The sequence below is a fragment of the Lissotriton helveticus genome, chromosome 11, assembly GCF_964261635.1.
Source record: "Lissotriton helveticus chromosome 11, aLisHel1.1, whole genome shotgun sequence".
Taxonomy (NCBI): domain Eukaryota; kingdom Metazoa; phylum Chordata; class Amphibia; order Caudata; family Salamandridae; genus Lissotriton; species Lissotriton helveticus.
This window is the reverse complement of record NC_136072.1, coordinates 777,655,862-777,678,525: the sequence shown is the minus strand read 5'-3', so window position 1 is coordinate 777,678,525 and position 22,664 is coordinate 777,655,862. Positions and strand designations below refer to the sequence as shown.

At 42.6% G+C, this 22,664-nt stretch overlaps 1 protein-coding gene across 1 annotated transcript in view; it reads left to right on the top strand.

The window, feature by feature from the left end:
- LOC144791167 (pyroglutamylated RF-amide peptide receptor-like) overlaps positions 1-22,664 on the top strand; it is a 1,198,913-nt gene that overhangs the window by 1,166,259 nt on the left and 9,990 nt on the right. Inside the window, exon 5 of the mRNA XM_078665819.1 lies at positions 4,369-4,466. Within this exon, the coding sequence (XP_078521945.1) occupies positions 4,369-4,466 (98 nt within the window). The remainder of the gene's footprint in view (positions 1-4,368; positions 4,467-22,664) is intronic.

The following is a 22,664-nucleotide window of genomic DNA, read 5'->3' as shown; positions in this document are numbered from 1 at the left end:
CTCGCACTATCTGAAAGGTTCCTGGGTTGGATTTCAAAAGCGTCATTGCCTTTAAAGTTTCCCTCACGTGAAGGACATCCTTTACTGGAGGAGGTGTGAATGTAAATGTAAATCGATACTTGTATAGCGCACTACTAACCCGCAAGAGTCTTAGGCACTTGTACGAATACTGCTGTGGAACCCATCCTGGCTTTCCCTGTGAGGTGTCCACTCCTGGGCACCCCCAAGGTGGAGGCCAGGCATCCTTAGCGTTGTGGGGGCCGTTGTGGAGATTAAGCAAGCTATTGCCCAGAGTTGCAGAGTGGGACTCCATGATTGGAATAGGCACCGAGGCGAGAATTATCAGGTCTGTGGAATTTTTAGCCCAAGACCCACCAAGGCGGGGAATTGAACCCTGGTCCCGGGCTAGACCTCTGTATCAGGGTCTGCCGCTCCAACCATTCAGCCACACTTCTCCACAAGTGAATCACCCACTCCATCAGAGCAGGTATTGTTTCTGCCCTCTAAGAGTGTTTGCTCTCACCCCATAAGGTCAGAAACATGTCTGGGGGTCTCCTGTGTGAATTTATTAATACATTTATCAATGGCATTAGCGAGCAGAGCAGATTGGCTACTAGGCATTTCTAAGTAAACAATGCAAAACCAAATCATTTTAAAGTATGCTTTAAAACCATTTGTTTTACTTTCTTTATTTAGTAGTACATGCAGGTCCCCATGAACAAAATCAGCCCCCACCAGAGTGAAATTGGCCCCCAGCTTGGAAGCCCACCAAAACATCTGGTAGCCAGTCCGGCCTTGTCAGTGAGGATTTATTAAGACAAGGATTTTCGTGCCAACCATCTTAGAAATCAGTGAAGCCATTATGAAGCTAGGAAACTCGTGTTAACGAGTATCGAGCCAATGTTCTCTTTCTAGCTTCCCTGTTCACTTACAGGTGTGCCGTTGTGGGTAAGAGCGGTGGGGCAGGTGGGGCACAGGGGAAAGTTGACAGACAACAGAATAGGGAAAAGACATTTTTTTTAAAACAACACTCACCTTGTGGTGAGCGCAAGGTAGATGGTTTTATTTATTTATTTATTTCATCTTCCTGATTCCATTGACTGTCAACTTCCTGTTCCCGCCCCTTCCCACCCCACCGCTCTTACCTGCACCGGCCTCGCCTGTTCACTTACAGCACAGAAATGTTTCGACATTGTAGGGGCTTAACTGCTCATGCAAATAGGCCCACACACACAATATAGTGCACCCTGCCTTAGGGATGAATGCCTGCAGTAGGGATGGCTTTCCTAAACCTTATGTAGTGCATGGGAGGCATGGCACACAGGGCTGTGCGCCATAATGACTCTTTGGGTTTTCCTGCATCTTCAAGACATGCTGCCTGCAGTGGCAGAGTGCATAGCCTTGGTGAGGGGCGCCAGAGGACCTCATTAGTACCCATGCCGTAGGTACCCGGGGTACCTTGTACTAGGGACTTATAGTGTCGGCTCAAACTTACAGTTTGAAATCAAATCAGGCAGAAAGTGGGGGCTAACCACACAAAAAGAAGCATTTTCCTACAACTGTCAATTCTAGTTTTATTTTTAATGCTCAATTTGATCGATTTTGTAATGATTTTAATTAACTACAGAGTAAAAAAGATATTACATTTTAAAAGATGATCTTTTATATAACATAGATAAAACAGTGATAAACCGAAAATCTACTTCTAAACCAGTGAGTTGATAGTATTGTGGAATTTTCAGGTATTTAAAAAGTTCAGAACAGAAAATACTAAATTCATTTTGGCACTCCAAAAAAGATTTAAGAAATGGTATAGCTGGTGGGTGAGTTGTACTTTAGAATCGAAACAGTGAAAACTCTTAAGAACTTAAAACATTTCAGGTGAGGTTGGGTTTTTCCATATAGGAAAGTGCCCAAAGAGCACGAAAACCTGAAGATGCTTGAAATTGTTGCATCAGTGGAGGCACAGGTCTAGAAGGCCATTCAATCATACGTCCTAGATGTCAAATGGTGTTAGAAAATTGATATTAAAACAGATGGGGAGGACTCTTAAATGAGACATTAGGGAAGGTTGGATTTGATGAGATATCCTATGCTAACATAGCCTCTTCACTAGTGCAACCCTATAATAAAACTAAAGTTAAGGAATGCCAATTCACTCCTCTTCGAGGGGAGATTGAGGAAACTAGATTGAAGAAACCAGAACTAGTCATGTAAAAAGGACAGAAAGGCGTATACCTCTAAAACGCAATATTTTCAGGAAGGGAAGGAAGCATTTTGATCTAGTTAATCTTACCCACCAAAGAGGGAAGCATTTTTTAAGAGATGTTATTCATATCCAACCTGATTCTCAGGTCCAGGGTCCAAGATTTTCCCAGGAAGCCAGTCCGCAACATGCTATAATTAACTATATAAGGGTCGAGCATTGCATCAGTTGACCTAAATGGTGCAACAGTAAGAAAAGTGTGTTTTCCTTTTATTACAGTTCTAACCGGAAATGGAGCTGAACTCCGAGGCCAGAATGTCTATTACTGATGGTGCATATAGTGAATTTGAATAATTAGTATGTAGTTTGCCTAGGCAAGAACTCATCAATTCCTCTTGGAGAGGTGGAAATAAAGGTATTGTAACTGTGGGGCTTATTTACAAGCCGCTTGCAACACTTTTATGCAGCCGTTGCGTCACTTTTTGTGATGAGGTAGTGGCATAAACAATGCACCAGGTTGCACCCTAATTGCAAAGTGGCGTATCTAGGCAGATGCATCACCTTGTAAACCCTGCGCCACATTATACCTTTGTCAGGTATAATGTATGCTGGGTGGGTGTTCCCACACCAGAAAGCCTATTAGAAGTGACGCAGTGAAATCTACAAGATTTCACTGCCCTTCTTCTAGGACGCCACTTCGTCAAAACCTTACGCCTGCTTGGAGCAGAAATAAGGAGTGACCCAGAGCATTAAGAATAGGCCCCCTACATGCATTTCTGGAGTTGCATCAGGCTTACGACACAACTCCAGCAATGTGTGGGGTTTTTGCCAGCCTTTATGTCAAAATTTCTGAAGCAGCTGTCAATCCTTGCGCCATGGTGCGCCATATTGTAAATACAGCGCATCCATGGTGGCACAAGGGTTTCTCTTGCAGGAGCAAGGAAACTAGCGCATCACTGCTTTAACGAAATGATGCATCAGTTTTTTGTAAATAAGCCCCTAACTTTAGTAGCAGTTATAAAAATGGCTCCATATACAGGGCAAAGGGGACTGTAAGAAGGAGATAACCTTCTTTGGGTGCTCTGTGTAATATCAAATGCAGAGTGGACTGGCCATTAGTCATGAAATTAGCCCATGCTGAGCAGTGGAAAACTTGAATCCTACCTGAGAATCGATGGCAGAGTCCAAACTGTCACATTATAGTTGAACTCGATCAAGCGCCTATTTGGCATTTAGTGCAATGAGGGTCCCTGGGTGAGATCCTTGTTTAGCTGAATCTATTAATGCTGCAGGAAAGATTGTGTGGCCAGTGGTATCCCCCACTGCAAAGAGCCTAGTCTAAGAGATGGTTTATCATTTTTAAAAATATGCTAACATGGACTAAGTCATAGGAAAGTGGGCTTGAAGAGCCAGATATGATTTCCTTTATAACTTGCATAAAAGTTAGAAGAAGTTGGTCCATAAGTTGTTTACAGAGTTCGCTTGGTAATGCTTGAGTACCAGTGGCTTTGCCTGAAGGGTCAGTTTAATTTGCCAATGAGAGCTTTGCCATTGTGACAGGAGGTATAAGCATATATATCTGAAGGTCACTAAGAAAATGTATTGCTGTGGAACGAGACTCTCTAATAATATTTTTGTGCATAAGTAATAATTTTTTTCAATTTTTCCGATCATTTGTGAAAATTCGATATTTGCTTCCATCATTCAAAGTGAAGGAATAAGATTTTAGGTTTTAAAGTGTCTGGTGCACACGGTGTCTATTTTCTTTGTGTTGAATAACATTTTCCAAAATGTTCATTTCTTGCTAACTTTGTTTATATTTTTACTCTCACTGCCTTTTCCCCACTCACATAAAGTAATAAACAGACAGGAGTGACTACTGAACCCCCAAGCATGTTCCAAGTGGTGAATATTACTTTTGATGTGGATTTCTAATATATTTGGCCTTACAGCCGTGAAAAAGGATGTGAAGGGCATTGATCAATATCGGAATGTACAGAATAAATGATAAGCACAGGTGTGAATGTTTGATGATAAAATATGTTGGATATAGAAAGACACGGGATCTACAGGCATGTATCTGAAGCATAAACTAGCATGACTATCGATTGCACTGCCAGAGAAGAAAACCTTTCCTGATTCCTTTTTTATGATCTTTGCAGGAAGAAGAAGCGGGCAGTGATGATGATGGTTATAGTTGTTCTGTTCTTCACGGTGTGTTGGGCACCTTTCCACATTGTTCATATTCTCTTTGAATACAGTGAGTGTACTTATCCATGACAATTTTGTTGTGCTCTGCATGCGGAGTACACAATGTTCTCTTGTTTTGTGGCTGTCTACTTTACACACAGTTATGGAAATGCTGACCAAGTTACTGTAACTGCATAGATTCCTGACTGAGAAAGACATATTCTGCTCGTTTATCTGAATTTATTCGAAGAAAAATAAGAAATATCACCCTACCTAATGGGCAAAGTTTTTATAACAATTCAAACTTTTCTACAATGTAGCGGTAGCTGTTTTTATTTTTTGAGGTGCATTCAAGAACATATTAATAAATAATATGTGTTACTTGCTGTGCTGAGAACTCATTAAACATTGAAATGGTACAGAATAGTACGATACTTAAAAGATATGTTGCCATTTTTTAATTTGCAAGTTCATCCCCATTATACAAAAGCATTGTAGTCCATGTGTCAATCAATCACTCTTTCCGTTCAATTCATTTTTCTGTTCACCTTGACTAGCACAATTTAGCTCACCATACCCTACCTTTTGGAGGGTCCTTAAACACCTTTTAACAATACAGATCTCTGCGGACGTGTAAAAAAATAATTGTAACAACTTGAATCAACTGCCAAGGTAATACTATCGAGAGACAGGCAAATATATAATTCCAAAAACATAGAAATGCAATTTATATTTTACAAAATGCTGTGTTTGTAAATAATTCATAGGTATGATAATGCAGGCGTCTCTGGTAAAAACCTTCTAGAATATTGTTATCACTACCATGGCATTTCTTTTTTAAAGTATTATATTTGCTTGGCAAAACAGCTTCACAGCTAACAATTCACCCCCTCTCAGCCCCCCTCACTCTGGGATCACCATACTTTTATCTCCCCCCACCGCAAGCAGTGGAGGCAGGCGACCCAATCACCACGTAGCCCGCCATGACCTGTGTATTCCGAGCACCATCCTCGTAAGTCTAGTGTCCAACCCTCCCACTACACCAGTGCCCTGCCTGTGCCACACTAGATTTCCCACACTCATCATTTCAGATTTTGTCACATTTTTTAAGGACAGCCTCTCTCTTTATTGATCTCTCTTTTGTGTGCATTATATAGATCCATCTCCCGTTCCCAATCTTTCCTCTCCAGTACCACCTTGGACCCTCATGTACACACTGGTTCCCTTTTGGCCAGAATAAAGCCCAGGTTGAAAAGCCTCCACTCACAAGGATGCGTGGACGGGCTTAGCTACCTTTCTACGATGCATTGCTGATAAATTGGGAAGATGGGTAATTACACATTGCTGTGTAGTCAATAGTATGTTCACACTGGGCTCGGTCTATGGATCAGTGCTCGACGATCCAGCACTGTTAGATTGGCTGAACGTAGAATTAATTGGTTGACCCCTCCTGCTTATTGTCTGTGGGGATTTTAACATAAATATGAGTTGTTTGGCCTCTATCCATCAGGACATCGTATCAAGGGCGTAAACCTAAAGTGTATAAATCCCTGCTACAACTGAGATTATTGCATGGGCTGTCGGATGTTTGGGCTAAACAAGTAATGAATGGTCCTGGTTTTACGTATTTTTCTGCCTCTCACCAAACACATGTCAGATTGGATTATTTTTAGTGTCACAGGAGCTGGTACATGGTAGTAAAATACCTAAATATCCTAGAGTTATGTCAGATCATAACCCTTTGGTCCTCGAAATTAATATCCAGAAGAAATCACAATTAGCTTGTTGGACATTTAATAGGGCTCTGTTCAGTGATGAAGGTTATGTTCAGCATATGAAGGGGTGGATCCCTAGATTCGTTGAAGAGAATCTTGGCAGCACTAGCATACAGGTAGTTTGGGATACGTTAAAGGCTGGCATAAGGGGGGAAACATCTACGTATAGTTGGGAGACACAAAAGAAAGAAAAGAACCTGTTACACACACTATGAGGAACTAAGCAAGTCCGAAGCCCATCTGATAGAGTTTCACTCTGAAGGAGGTGATTCAGAGATAGCTCAACCAAGGATTATAATTACCTGGTCAGCGATTACAGACATTTCTATTAAAAAATCAGCAGGCAGATATATGGCTTGGCGGAGCAGGGTTTACGAGAACAATGAAAGGGTGGGTCACATGCTCGCCGTCTGTACCAGAGAAAAAGAAGTGCAAACCCGAATCACAGAAATTATCGATCCTAATGTGGGCCTGGTTAATGACCCAGATGGCATTCTATCTGCATTCCTAAAGTTGTATTAAAAAATATATATAGAGGACAGTCGTATGGAAAACTGTGAGATTGAGGAATAACTTAATGGAATAACTCTCAAACAGCTTTCCCCTGAGGAGAAAGAAATGTTAGAATCACCAATTAAAATCGAGGAAGTGAGAGTGGCTATTGATTCTCTGCCATTAGTCAAAGACGTTGGTATGGACCTAATACCAGGGGGATTTTATAAAAAATTCAGGGCACAGCTAATGGTACTGATGTTAGAGATCTTCCGTAGAGCCCAATCCGGCGAGGTCCTACCTGAAACTTGGAAATCAGCTAATATCTTTGTATTCCTGAAAAAATGCAAACCCATAAACGAAATGGGGTCATACCGACTTAGTACGCTGATTAACAGTGACACAAAAATTCTTGCTAATAGGTTGGCCTCTGTGATCAAGAAATTAGTCTCTCCCTATCAACACAGTTTTGTTCCTGGCCGTGAGACAACGAGACATATCAGTCGGACTATGCCCTATTTTACTACACTAAGGTCACGGGAGGCCCTATGGCTTTAATACTTTTAGATGCAGAAAAGGCTTTTGATAGGGTCTCCTGGTCTTTCCTGTGGGCAATTATGACAAGAACAGCCTTGGGCAAGGGTTTATAAGGGCTATGAAAAGCATGTATCTGGAGCCTTTTGCTAGAATAGCCTTGATGGGTTCCACATCTGGTATTAATAAGATCACAAGAGGCAGGAGGCAAGGGTGCCCCTGTTCTTCTTTATTGTTTGCTATCTACATTGATCCCTTAATCAGGAAAATAGAGTAGAACCAAAAGATTAAAGATATTAATACCAGAGGAGGAAACAACAAGATTTTAACCTATGCTGATGATCTGGCAATAGTCACGCCCAACCCTCGGGATGCCCTCATGGAGATAGATAAAGTATCTAGCCATTTCGGCAAATGTTCTGGCTATCACCTCAATGAAAGTAAAACGCTAATTGTTAAGAATGATAGAATAAATCTAGATGACTCTCGAGTAGTTCGGAATGCTAGATATTTAGGGGTAGACATTAGTGCTAATGTGAATGAAATTGTTGATATTAATTTGGAGCCATTGATGCAGAAATCTAAGACAGATTTTAACAGGATGAATCATTTGCATCTTACATTGGTTGGTAGGTATAATGTAAATAAAATGCTATTTCTCCCCCAAATTTGATATTTTTTAAGAGCTATCCCACTGGAAATAAGTAAATCTTGGCTTCTAGTGATGAATCAATTGATCTCTAGGTTTCTGTGGGCTGGACAGTGTCCTTGAAGAGCTTTAAAGTATATGACTCTACATAGAGATCGCAGTGGCTGGTCAGTCCCAAATCTACAAGTATACTATTGGGCAGCAGCTATGAAACAGATGGCCGATTTGTTGAAAAGCGACCAGGGTGATATAAGGGAAGGATCTAATGTTTCTATTTATGAGCCAATATATGGGGTGGAGGCTAAAGGATGTCTTATACGATATATTAATTTGGCTTTTTTTAAAAGGGTTAGATATAAGGCATTACTGGGCGCATTCAAAGTCTGGACGGCAGTTCGGAAAACACTGAATATTTGTAGAATCCACAGATATACTCCCCGAGCTAATAATGATTTACTCCCAGGCATATTTCATGATGGATATATGAAAACTGAGGCCGAAAAAGGTGTACGGCATTTGGGTGATTTCATGGAAGATGAGGACATTTTTTTTTGTTTGACACAATTAAGGAGAAATTCGGGATAGGAAATAATCACTTTTTCAAATATTTATAGACAAGGGACTTCTTGACTAAAAAGACAGTTTGCTGTAGTAAAATCCGTTTATTGGATATGGTGTTTGAGACTCGTCCAACATTGTCCCCAATATATAAATTAATCAACAAGGAAATGGGGGATGATTTAGTTAAACACACAAACTGGTGGCAGGAGCTTTTACAAGCAAGGGCAGTAGAATGTGAAGATTCCCTCCTGTTAAGCCAGACAGCATTTATCTCGGCAAGTCTTCAAGTACAGTGTTTTAAAACGTGGCTCAATCTATATATCACACCTGCACAGATTTTTAGATGGGGTGGGTCTTCAGGTATACACTGCTCTTGAAGCGGAGCGTTACCCGCTGATAGTGTACATATGTTTGCCACATGTCCTAAGCTTGCCCCTCTGTTAATTGAGATAGGTCAACGTCTTAGTACAATGCTGGGATATATGGTGGAGCTCACCCCCCAGGTGATTATTCTGGGGGTAAGTAATCAGGAAATGGGAGAACTAAACTGGATCTTGCTATTCACAGGTATGGCGGGGTTTAGGCTATGTTTGGCCAGTGCTTGGTTAGATTGTGATCCTCCCTCAATACACTGTTGGTTAAGGAAATTGTTAGCTACTTATAGGTGGGAGACTGCAATATACAAAAGAAGGGGACACAGAGCAAAAAAAAGAGGTCTTGAAATCTGGGAGCCTATAACTAGATGGATTAATGAGGATGTTAACTCAATTAATTATGAGCAGACATGTTAGCCATACAGCCCAGTGGCAATGTATATATATTTTCTATTATAGGGTAATTGCAATAAAGTAACTTATAATTTAATGTCTTTTGGATCAAGAGGGAGGGGGGTGGGGTAGCGTAGGAGGGTTTGGGGTCTCAAGGAGTGGAGGGGGAAAAGAAATTCAAAAATGTTGATATCGATTCCACATGTTTCATGTAAATTAGGATATGTTTTGTCTCCTTTGTATGAAGTCTAAAATAAAGATATTTTAAAAAAAGACAAGGATGCATCAGTCTCACTCCAGATCCCCAACAACACTAACTGTGCGCTTGGTTCTTCACATATGCCCATGGTGCTCTCTAGTCTGTACATCAGCCATTCCCAAAAAGCCTGCAAGAACCTCGCATCAGGAATCTTTCCCATTCTATGCAGAAGGACTCTTGGACACTAAATGCAATGTAAAAGCTTAAGCTGCATTAGGCGGTTGCTGGCATTAATCACAACAAGCTTTGGGAATTGCAATGCAACCCCCCCAAATGTCAGCCTCTACCTCACCCCCATCCCCTTGTTCTAAGTCCCCCTGCATGTTCCTCAATATGGTCTGGTATGTAAGGGATATCTCCTTAGTGATCAAGGGGACATCCAGCAATCTATATACCAAAGATAAAGGTATTTAAACACTTGGGAGGCTGGCATATCATATTCAACTCTTGGATGATCTAACGGAACCACCCCAATCACATCCCACACCTCTGCAAGGGTATAAATCACTATGTCATTCCACTTCCGGAAACCTGAAAGACCTGGCACCTTGCCCAGCTGCACACCCAACCAAAGAGGGGTCTTCGGTGTTAGCCTCTTGTGCCAGCGCATCTTTCTATTCAACTTACGCCAGACTGCTATCAACATTTTTGTCACTGGGGTAAGACCCTTAGGCACTCTCCCACCATATAATACATGCAGATACCCATTCTTCCCAAGTGTTTCCCTGTCCAGATGATAAGCCAGGCCATCTAGCTGTGCATATGCCCATCCATTAACAACGATGAAGTCAGCAGCTTCATAGTAGTGCTGGGGGGGCCATCCTTCACAGCAACCTCCTCAGCAGTGCATCAACCACCTTAAATAATGGCTTCAGGATGCCATACGGGCTGGTCTGGAGTATATAGGTAAAATGCAGTAGGACCACTATCTCAAACATCACGGAGAGAGGAGTCACCTCACAGTGTTTAACATCTGTCTCCAATTTTTGGAGCTGCAGGGCCAGATTATCCTTGAAAATCCACTATCGAAAATACTTAAAATGCTCACATTCAACCCTGAGCAGCACGGGGAGATGCAGCAGCGCCCCCCAGGTACACATCAGAAAGATCAAGGACTTATCCCAATTAATTTGAAGGCTGGAGTAGTTCCCATAAATGCAAATATTTCACACACTCTACCTAGGATTTTAGTATCTGTATTAAGGAGGGAGATAGGTTGATAGGCACCCACCTATCTGGTGGCTTCCATGGCTTTAGGATAGGTATCATTATCACCATCCGGAAATTCTGAGGAAGCTCCCCCATCTTTTGGGCCTCTACCTACATCTTATGGAGTGGGCAGCTATTTTTGCAGACAGCTGCCTCATAAGCTCCACTGGGAGCCCATTGGGACCCAGGGCCTTCCGAGCCTTCAACTGTGAAAGTGTGGCCTGTATCTCAACCTCGGTTAAGTCCTCTTTGAGTTCAAGCATCCTCTGGCGATCCAAGATCCTACAAGGGCGGTCCCTGATAAAGTCTGAAGATCAAACATCTTAACAGGTTATTTTTCCACCTAGAAACCCCATAGGTATTTGCCATGTCTTCCGCAAATGCTTCGCTACCTGTAACCATCTCTTCTCCGGGCCACTGATCTCACTAATGTTCGATCTTTCTGCATCCCCAGCTGCCAGCCATGCTAGTAAGTTGCCTGTCTTGTCTCCCACTTCATATACCCTCTCTTGTTTTGCAATACACACCTGTCTAACCTCATTGGACACCAAGGCATGATAGTCCTCCCTTACCTAACTAGCCTCCGGGTGAGCTCTGGGGTTGGGATATGGACTTGTTTCTTCTCCAGATCCCAGAAGTCATGTTCTGCTTCCCGGGTGTCCCGCTCCCTCTATCTTGTATCACTCACCTCCCCCAAAATTATCTGGCCCCTTTTCATGACATTTTAGGCCTCCCACAGGGTGGCAGCGCTGGCCACTGAATCCCCATTCTCCACAAAATTCAACTCAGTTACCTATCACACAACTAATGGGTCGGTGAGACGCCATGCTGTAATGTGCCACTCACAAGCCCCCCTCAAATGCGGCGTGGCCAGTGTAATCTCCAGCAGGGCATGATCATACATTCCTCAGGCCTCATAGTCTGCCCCATAATCTATGTAGGAGCAGTCTGGTGCAAAACAATAATTCAGGAGTGCATACAGAATAATATAAATAACCCCTGGCTTGATTGGGCTGTGCTCTTCAAACATCCACCAGATGCAGTGCCCAAACTAATCCCTCCGATTCAAAAGGGGGTGGTGATGGACAGAGTATCTGAATTAAGCAGAACACTCCTACCCAGTCAAAAGATCAGGGCTTGATCCCTCACCGTTTTTTAGCTCACTGCACCATCCCAGTTCAGAACCTGGCTACATGCAAATTAGTCTGACCATGGCCCAGTGCATCATGGGAACAGGGCAGACCAAACTACCAAGCCAATTCTTTACTGGAAAGGAAACAAGCTTCCGGGGACCGGTTTCTGGCATTACAGCCGTCTTCGGCCCGGCTTGCTTGAATCCTGATGGTGCGGTGAGCAAGGGACTCACATCTGAGCATACCCTTCCACACTTGTGGTGGCCAAAACGATTCAAAAGGGGGTGGTGATGGACAGAGTATCTGAATTAAGCAGAACACTCCTACCCAGTCAAAAGATCAGGGCTTGATCCATCACCGAATCCCTCCAACCTCCCCACATTTGCTTGTTGCACCTGCCGAACATATGTACGGTCCAGGTGGGGGGGTACATGAACAAAATAAAGTCACCCCCAAGAGGGTCACTGCCTGTGGGACATCCACCACCATGCGTTCCATGATGCAGAGCGCATCGGCCTGCAGCCCATGGATGACGTACACATTGATAAATGCGAGGGTTTCCCCCTCTCAATCCCCAAGGTCCACTATATACTGATCTACAACATACATCTACACTTTCATCACCTCTAGCAGTAGGGTTTATAGCCACCCCTTTAGAGTCTGTAGCAAAACCTGCATAGCCGACCACTTTATATTCCCCTCATGTGCGTCTCCTACAGTAATACCACATCTGTCAAATAGTGCACGAGAGCCTTTGCCACCAGCCCTCACTTAACTCTGTGGCCCAGACCATTCACATTCCAAGTCAACAATGTGCGAGTGTGCACACCCATACCCATTGACACATACCTTGCAGATTCCTACTGACACCCTATTTAAAACTTAGTAAACCCAGATTCCGTACTCCCTGAAAGTAAAACAAATCCAAGAGTTAAACCAAACCCCAACTCCCCACCCACCCTACCTTACCAGGCTATGGTCTTAGAACTGACCGCTCCCAATTAAGAGACTGTTGAGCATCCCATCAATACTAAACATACGTTCATCCCCCATCAAAGCCCAATGCCCTAGTCACAGATGAGGCAGATGCCATGAGGAATGAACTGAGTCTGTCCTTGCTCTGACTGTTCAGTGCTCGCCTTACCACCAGCCACGAGGGCCAGTGAAAGGAGTATCTCCTTGCCTATATTTCATCAGACCTCGAGAGGACCCCAGTGCCTCAAATATTTCCCATGAAGTCATCGGTGTCACCACCAGCAGGGCAGACCCCCATCTCCAAACCCCAAGTCGGAAGGTTTCTCAACGAATCCTCCACACTGCTCCGAAGAACATGCCACATGAAAGTGAATGTCACAGCTTTCTGGCTATGGAGGGCCTCCACCACGTTCACTCATTCCATCTGGTCCCTGGACAGTCCTAGGGACCCCGTACTCTGAGGCCTGCTGCACCACTTTTGCTCCTGCCACTCCGAGGTTGGCATGTTCTTTATGCTTCCTTGGGGGCCGGGAACCCCCACCGCCCCAGCCACTCCCATGTCTTCACTAGTGTGGAGAAGAAGTACATTTCACAGTCCACAGTGATGCGGAGTCTGGCCAGAAAACAAACAGAGCATGTTTGATATCCAGACTCCTCAAATGCCTCTTGAAGGCCATGAACTTTTGCCTCTGCACCAGTCTGACATAGTCCGGGTAGATGAAAAAACCACCCACTCCACCTGCCTGGGTCCATGTGCCTTCGCTCTTTGCAATATCGCGTCCCGGTCATGATAATTCAGCAATCTTGCCACCACTGCTCTCAGCAGATCCATGGGGATTGGAGGTATACCCAGAATCAGTAGCGGCTCCTGGTGGGAGTGCTACCAGGCGGTGATGTGGTGCGGGAGGGGCATGGGGGGTAGTAAACACCGGAATACGGATAAATGCAGGTACGTTGATAATAAAATCAATAAAAAGAATTCCGTTGCGCATGCTGCATCACCAAATGGCACAAGCACCCCTATCAGCCACTCTTCTACCAATCCCTCTGGCCAGGCTCAGTCACCACCTGCCACTCATGACCTCCTTCCAACAAAACTGGGCTCCAACGCATCACTAACTGCAGCTGTATGTGAGGATCACAGCCTCGTAGCACCTCACGGCACCGCTGCTCCTCGCCCACGGCTCATTCCGCTTCCTCTTGTTTGCCAAGAGCGCCACGGAGACCAATGTGTACTCCTCTGGTCCAACAGCCCTTATCCAGAGCCTTCGCTATCCCCCCTCAGACAGCCTACCACCACCAGTGGAGCCCAGGACAGAGCAGAAGAAACAGCCTCTGAAATACCTAGAGCATCCAATTTCATTGGTTACGCTGCTGCCTCCATGCAGCCCAAGCCATGCCCCCAAGAGCTGGCTATTTTTAATGTATCCATTTGCCACTTGAATTCCCTCTCCTCTCTCCTTTCCCACAGTTCCTCTAGGGACAGGCCATGAGAGGAGGCGCAGGAGGAGGCAGTGAGTTCGATTCTAGGAGTCAAATTGTCCCCTTCTGCTGCAGGTGCTTACTCCACCTCCTTGTCCTCTATTGTGGTATCACCCAGTATAGAGTGAGCTTTTGCCCAGGCTCCCAGAGCCATTTGCAATTCAACCTTCCTCGTGGTGATATTGACAGGAAGTCCAAACTCATTGTAGAAGTCCTTGAACTGGGCTACAGTGTAAAGCTCCATGTTACCCAGCTCAAATCCCATGATTGCAGATGTGATTTCGGATCCCACAGACAGAGACATGATTTAGAAAATCAAAAATGCCAATCATGGAGAATTTAAAATTCAAATTGGTTTTAGATATGGAATGATAGTGTATACCAAATCACTGTATGACACTGTACAAACACTAGTCCTAATTTACCGGTAATCACCTATGTTAGAAATTTGGTTGTTTGTTGACTGTATTGAAAACCCTAGTCGAGCAGCAACCATGTTTCCGATGGCAATGCACCGATTCCAATATGCAAGAGGTGGCAGCTTTTGTAATGGATTCAATCCACGCTGCAGCAGCGATGTGTTGGTTTTGCTCGGGGATGCACCGCTCAGCCGAGGAGATGCATTGGTTCTGCTCGGACATGCGTTGCTCAAGAGAGAAGATGGATCGGTCCCGCTGGTAGGCACCTTAGGCCCACTTCCAAAGGTCCAGGACAGGGTAGCACCCCTTGGCAGGGTAGACTCACAGATGGTAGTGTCCAGGTGCAGGGGCTGGCAGCCTGTTATGTCCCTGAGGCTTCAGATCAGAAGTCCTGCTAACTAGCCCTTGGAGTCACTCTGGAATCTGGGTTCAAAGGATGCAGGTCCAGTCCAGGAAAGAAGGCAGCAGGCAGCAGAGGTTCTGTAGTACATTCACCCATGTGTCCACCAGCATTTTTGTTTATTTCCCTTTCTCCCTGTGTCTTCTATTTCTGTTCCAAACTGAAGTTATATAATGTGCATATCAGTCTCTGGTGCCAATACACTCAAATGCCATTAATGACCTATTCACTCTAACCTTTGGCAGCGTACATCACAGAAAGTATTATTTTCATGTACGTCAGTCTCTTATTTTCCTGTGATCCCTGTTCTCACTAACATGTTTATGTATTTCACTTTTTACATTACGAATTATATTTGAAATCGTTCTGCAACACCTGTGCCTCCAGCCTTAAAAAAGGAACCCCCTTCATTGTTGTGGTAAATTTAAAAATTAAAGTTAGCAGTGAAGGAAAATGTCATAACATTACTTTACCTCCTAGTTAAGGCCAGATCACGAGCACATGTTTAAATATTGTTCTAATATGCAGTCCCTGGGTACCAAAGTAAGACCCGAAGCAAACTACATGTGACTTTTTTGGTCCATAAGGACCAATTGTTTCAGTATTTTCTCAAATGTGATTCCTAAAAATATTTTAGTAGGTCAGGACATACCAACCTGCTCCTGTGTTTGGAGGCAATAAATATCTTCATAGAAACTCTCCCTTGTTATCTATCCATATGATATCCCTGATCAAAAAGAGTTACAAGAGAAGGTGTAGAAACTTAATTTTCACCACAATAATTAACCCTACCTATGAGACAAATTGAAATGTCCATTTTGTTAGTTGTTTTGTGATAACCATTTTCAGTTTCAACTGGTAAAGTTTGTAAAATTGGCCTACATGTATTTAATAGATTGCAATATCTATCTCTAAATTGTATTTTATTTCTGTTTTAGGATTTCCTCCACTTCCACTGCTAAATGTAACACTTCTGATTTTTCCAATTTTATCCTAAATCCTTTTCAAACTTGCTGCATTTTATTCAGTTGACCAGAGCAAGAAATACATCATATGCAAATAGCTTTACTGGGTGGGTCTCACCACCAACTGGTATCCCTTGTATCTTCAAATCACTTCTGATTCTAGTCACCATTGGTTTAATTGACAAAACAAACAGAATGGGTGCGAGGCAGTAGACCTGTCTGGTGCTTTCCCCAAACACGTCTGGCATCAATTTCCAACCGTCATCCAGGTCCCTGCCTAACAAACATAAATAGTAATCACAATTATCTAGTTTGGTCCATTATGGTTGGCAAAGGTGAGAACAATACGCACAATGGACGAAGGTGGGAAGAATACTGCACAAAGAAGTAAAGAAATCCTTCACTCAACTTGAAATGTCATATTTATTCTGAAAAAGGAAACAGTGCACCACACAGACCTGATTCTAGTGGTGGGCAATAATGTTCTGCTTCATCCCAGTCAAAACTATTATTTCACACAAAAAGAAATACCCATAAGCCACTGCATCATCTGATAATCAGTAAAGCTATTTATTTTATTCCTTCTATGAACTTTTCAGTGCGTACTGAATAATACTTTGCATCCCATTATGATATGTCATAGCTGATAAAAACAAACTCAGCAGGATTAAAATATCAAGTTCTTAATACAATAGGATTCATATGATTAAGCAATGAATCAATATATCCTTCAGTTCTATCCTATCCTGGGGTTCCGCAAAACCAACTTAAAAAATGAAATAATGACAGCAACAGATTAATAAAATGTATATAAATAAGGAAGCAAAATGTAAAAGTGTTTTCTTTAAATGTTCAGTAAAAGTGATGTAATTTGAAATTGGAGACTAAACATTAAGTTAGTATCCTCAGATTTGTGAGAGTGTTTTGCAAGTCCATCAAACAGAATATATAATGGGTGATGAGTGGCCTCAATTAAATTTAGAAAAGCTTCAACTTTACCATTAAAATTATTTTTTGTTATCTTTTTATATGTGTATGTGAATATTTCATCATTTGTACATTTCCTCGATGAGTGCCTGTTTATGTATTTTTAGGGCCAGATGTACAACTATTCCGTGTTAGTGGTCACAAGTTGCTATTTTTTGCGAATTCGCTTTTTGCGACTCGCAGAACTAAATGTACCAATGTGTCTCAGATACATTTAATGATTTCCAATGGAGTCCCAAATGGCCTGCCTAATCAATAATCATGAGGCAGGTCACAATTTGTGACCCGTTGGAAATGGCCAGCACTCACAGGCCATGGTAGACCACCATGTCTAATACTGCTTTTTAAATAAAGCATTTTTTTTTTAATGGAGCCATTTTTCTTAAAGGAAAACGGGATGCATTTAAAAAAGAAAAATTAAATGATCTGTTTCATTTTTTGTGAGTAGACAGTAGTTAGTGGGACCACTGCCTTCTCTTAAAAAAAAAAGACCCCTTCTCATTTATGACTGACTTATCACCTACTTGAAGCGAAACAATCGTACATACCAGTGCGGCTTGCTATTAGGAAGGGATGCCCTTGGCACGCCTCTTCCTAATAGCGACTTGCAAATCCTGTTTTGCGAGTTAGGAATAGGTTACCGACTGGCAAAATAGGGTTTGTACATGCCACAACCCTTTTTAGCAGTCGTAAATGGCCCGATTTTTCTTTGCAACTGCTAAAAAGGGTCGTACTTTTGGCCCTTGGTGTATTGTTTTGTCGTTCAAATCATCAAAAATGCTTAAGCAGATGTTCCTGGCTTCCAGTAATAACTCATTTGGGGTCCCCAGATTCCAATTAAGAATCATTTGGGAATCCCCGGGTTTCAGTGATGATTACATGGGGATCCACAGAAAAGAGGTTAAGAACCACAGCTATAAAGTGTTTCTGAGCCCAAATTAGTCTAATGAGGAACACAGAAAGACAGTCTTTCATGAAGAAGTTATTGCTGTAGCTGCTGAAAATCTAAATGTCTCTATTTCTTCAACTCTCAGTTTGGTTAAGTTTCAACTTCTACGTAAGGAACGTCCTCGGGTTTAAGATCTTGTGAAATGTATAGTAAAATTGGGTGGGTATTTTTTCACAAATGTACATATAGAAAAAAAGTGCAATAAAATTCACAAGAATTGTGTATTTGCAAAAGGATACAGTTGGCATTTGTAGAATATAGTTAAGCCCTTTTGTCCAGGGTGGGGAGAACTATTTGCTACGGAAGATTCGAGTGCCTTTACCTTTACATTTCACAGCCGATTATAAAAAATACAATAGTTGCTGTGCAGAAAGACATATGGTCATATTTTTGTGGGCGTGAATGCTCATTCACCCAGTACAGAAGCTTACCATTTCAGCACAGTCTTTATGAAATAGTCTTTTTTACTGAAACACAATAATTTGCTTCTTATAGTTTCATGATAATAGGCTTTTTACATCTCGTCTCCAAAGCAACTTTAAGACTTTTGTGCTCACAAATTGATCTTCTGCGTGCTTAGCTGCTGCTAAATTCCTTTACGGCCTACTCTTTTCTTGTAACAGATATTGGCCTGGCGCTGCAATAGTCCCCTCCATATATTTAATCCATGAGGAAGCAGCATGCTGAATGATTTTTGGGTAGACATGCTTGGGGATAGGTGTTGGTTATCTTGAATGGTAGAAAAGCTCACAATTCTGAAAATGTCACTTTTAGATAGCACAACACGATGATGGACTGAGTGATGAAACTTTTCTTTTGCCTACTATGCCACTACAGTTTGGACCCAGCCATATGGAAATGAGTCTTAAACCTGCTCCTCATGGGAACAGTCCAGCCCGAACTGCTAGGCCAAGTCCTCCCTGAACCTGACACAAGCATCCTGGGACTGGTTTTGGGGTATCACCCCTTGTCCGCCAGGTTAGCTTGAATCCAGTGGCACAGCAAGCAAGGGATCCAAGTCTGGGCATACCCCGGGCCTCTTGGGGCAAACACAACAAGATGATGGACGGAGCGCTGAAACTTTTCAACTGCTCACCCCCAGTCACAAATCTGGGTTTAATCCTTCGTTCTTTTGCTCACTATGCCACTCCAGTTTGGACCCAGCCTTATGCAAATCAGTCTTGGCTCTGCAAGTAAGGTTACTTGACTGCATGTGTGCAGCAGCACAGGCATCCATTAACTTGCTTGTAAATATAGGATTATAACACTAAGCGTGCTATTTTTCACCAGAGTGTGGGTTCTGCAGATTAGAAGAGTGAAAATGCGGAGTGCAAGTTTACAGGAGTGTTCAACTGAAATAAAGTTAGGTTTACATTGATTACAAAACGGTGCCTTTTAGTGATTTTGTTTGTTCTTACATTGAGATTATAGTTTCACTGAGGCTCTCTGGACAGTCACTTTCACAAACGTTTTCAACATTAACAGCAAGTGCCGATAAATTCTTCTTCATACGAGTCTTAAATATATCCGAGTTCATGTCAAGTGACGTTGAAAAATGCCTTGACCCCTGTGGCCATTTGCTTGCTGTGAGTTGGTTCCATGTCAAAGCCCCATTTATTAGCCATGTAATATGGCTTTTTTTGTAAATTCCCCATTTCTGCAGTCAGTTTCATTGTGCACAGAGATGCATATCGATAGACTTGATATTGTTTTCCTTCCCTGTTGAATGTCCTTTAAGATAACTAGCCAGAAACATTTAGAGCCTTAGTAAGAGATTGAAGTGGACTGAAAATCCTGCAATTTCTGCCTGCTGTGTGTTCCCTCTCAATTTTAATCAGGAATGTCTCACTCTCTTGCAGTATTGCTAAATTGCAGCTCCTTACCGTTTTCCTCTCCAGCTTATTTAGTTATTTAAGCTCCTTTAGTCTGTGATTCAGGGCCTGCTGTAGATGTTGTTGCTACTTGTTCTACTTCTGAAATTACTTAAAATTGCCTTTTTGCCAATTTGAGCCTTATAGTAAGACCTCCTTGTCTACTTCTAAGTCGGTGATGACTTTGCTTGTCAAATCCTGTTTTTAAGACTACTAGACGAGCTTTGAAATCCTGACTTATAGGCAAGGGACAAACCTGTGCTGCCATTTTCTCAGTCATTTCCACTATAGTGTGGTTCTGTAGATTTCAGGTCTGCTGCTTTGTACTTTAAGATAAGGGTGGCGGCGAATTGCCTTGATGACCTTGGTGTCTGTAACATGAGTGAAACCCCTTACAGTCAAGAAGACTTACGTATTTCTCGTGGGTTTGTATCCCTAGGCAAACAATGTGATCACTGTGCCCTCAAAGCTTTCCACGTTTATTCCCTGTAAAGGACATGGTCGGTTTTAATCTATGGGTCCATTTAGCATGGCCACAGAGGTAAGCAACATGCGGACAGGTGTCAGTGTCAAGCATCAGTGCGCAGGTCTAAATGCTAGGAGGGTAGCTCTTCATTCTAATGTGCATAGGACTCATCCCCATTGCATCAACGGTGCTCCAGTCACACAGCGGCGCTCCTTATCACACTATTGGGTGGTTCTATTAGCACACTCAGCATGTTATTAAGTACATTGTTCAATTACCACATGACTGTCTCCATTATATCAACAGAACCTACCATCTTAGAGCTTTGAAGCACATTGAGTGGTGGTTACATTGCTATTCCACAAATCATGCTCCTTTCTATCTTTTTTAGCCTTCTTAAGCTGCAACCACCCCACTCAGATGTCTCCTCCTACTCATCACAGTCTCCTCAGTACATATTTCAACCTCCAGCGTTTTTTACGTCCTTACATTGTGAAACAAAATTATCCCAGCAGTTCAGCTGTCACCTCAGCATTTGAATCAATCTACAGACAGTGCTCGCACCGGGCATTGGCTGGACCATTGAACACTGTCCGCCTACCGCAACTCCAGCCGGCTCCTGCGCTTCCACAGCAGATCGTGTTTCATCTGCTGCGGTTATCTCTCTGTGCCGTGGGCCTCACAAAAAACTCTGTTGCAAACCCCAACTTATTGATTGTCCTCAGGGTTCCTTTGCCAACCCCCAAAGAAAGTGCTCCAGTCCACTATGGGTCCTCTTGTACCTTCCCCAGAGCAGTCTCTCCCAGCAGCGGCCCATGAGAGGAAGAGCGGTAGGTCTTGGTGTGGGAGACTTCAACAGACGAGGGAAAATTTATTATTTATTTAATTTTCCCTCGCAGTCGATTGTCGAACTACCCCTCCCCCACAGCATGGCCCTACCGCCTCACTGCTCTCACCTGCACAGGCCGCGGCTGGTCTCTGCGTACTCTTGGGCTGCAACCATTTTGCATCGTACGCTTGATGATTGCACAGGCTTGTGCCTTTTCGACAATGATTGCCATTTTTTGACCAAAGGGTAGGCATGCTCATGTCCCAGAAAAAGTTTTGATTCCAGTGTTCTTTCATATTGGCAGTCAGGAGCACGGCACAGGTGCTATAAAAGTGCCTGCAGTCTTATACAAAAGTATGCCTATATTTTTTAAAAGAGGGTCAAATTGGTATTGAGAAGTAAACAAAGCCTAATTCTCTTTCATTAACAACAGCTTTAAAATGATGTAAAAGTCAGTCGATACTGTCATGTATGCCATAAAGTCATCTCACTGTTCTAAACCATTCTAGCGAGATGTGATACATATATTTTACTCCTTAATTTGCCCCAAAACATAATCAATACAAATAGAATGTTGCAATACTGCCCAGTATATGGTCCAAAAAGGTTGTATTTTTTCATTATACTATTTTTGTAGCTAAAATTAGGAAGCTGAGATTAGATAAGGGATAAGGCTCCTTTGTACATTCAAACCGAGTCACAAATGACCTAGACATTACAAATAGAGACATGCCTATGATCCTCTGATAATGAAAATAAAACATAAAATATATTTTTGTAGGATGTTGCCGTTCCAAAATATCTATCAAATCAAATGTCTCAAACATATATTGTCTTGTCTAATAAGAATTTGCCACACATAGTAAACTACATGTTACATAGTACCTACTTGATTTATTAATACATGGGTTTAGTGGCAAGTTAAAATTACCCCAAATATATATGAAGAAGGGAGGTTATGTTGTGGATATTCAACACCGAAATCCTGTGATCTATATAATAATAATAACAGAATTTATAAGAGCGCGAACAGCTACCTCAAACAGAGGTTTCCCGGCGCTAAAAGCAAGACAGAAGTGCGAACAGCTAGATCGACAAGCGCTAGCCTGTCCCTAAGGATCGAGGCTAAAGAGCCAGGTTTTCAGAGCTTTCCTAAAGATTAGCTAGGATTTTATGTCACAAGAAGTTGGGCAAAGCGTTCCAAAGCTTAGTAGCCACAGTCACAAAGGATCTCCCTCCAATACGTGCTTTCTTGAACCTCGAGACACACAATAGGTTCAAGACGCTTGATCTCAGGAGCCTGTTTTGTTTGTAGCTGCATAAGCGCTGCTTCAGGTAGCTCGGGCATTTACCATGAAAAGAGCGGAAAGCAAGTGTCATGGCCTTAAATTCAATATTGGATATTACGGTTATTTCGCTGCTTTTTCTAAGAGTGGAATAACATATCCACTGTGCCTGTCCCTGAATAAATATTCTACCACTCATCCTGCTTTCCTTCCTCCTCACATTATGTGCTTAGTTGTACCTTGTGCCACTGTACTGCATA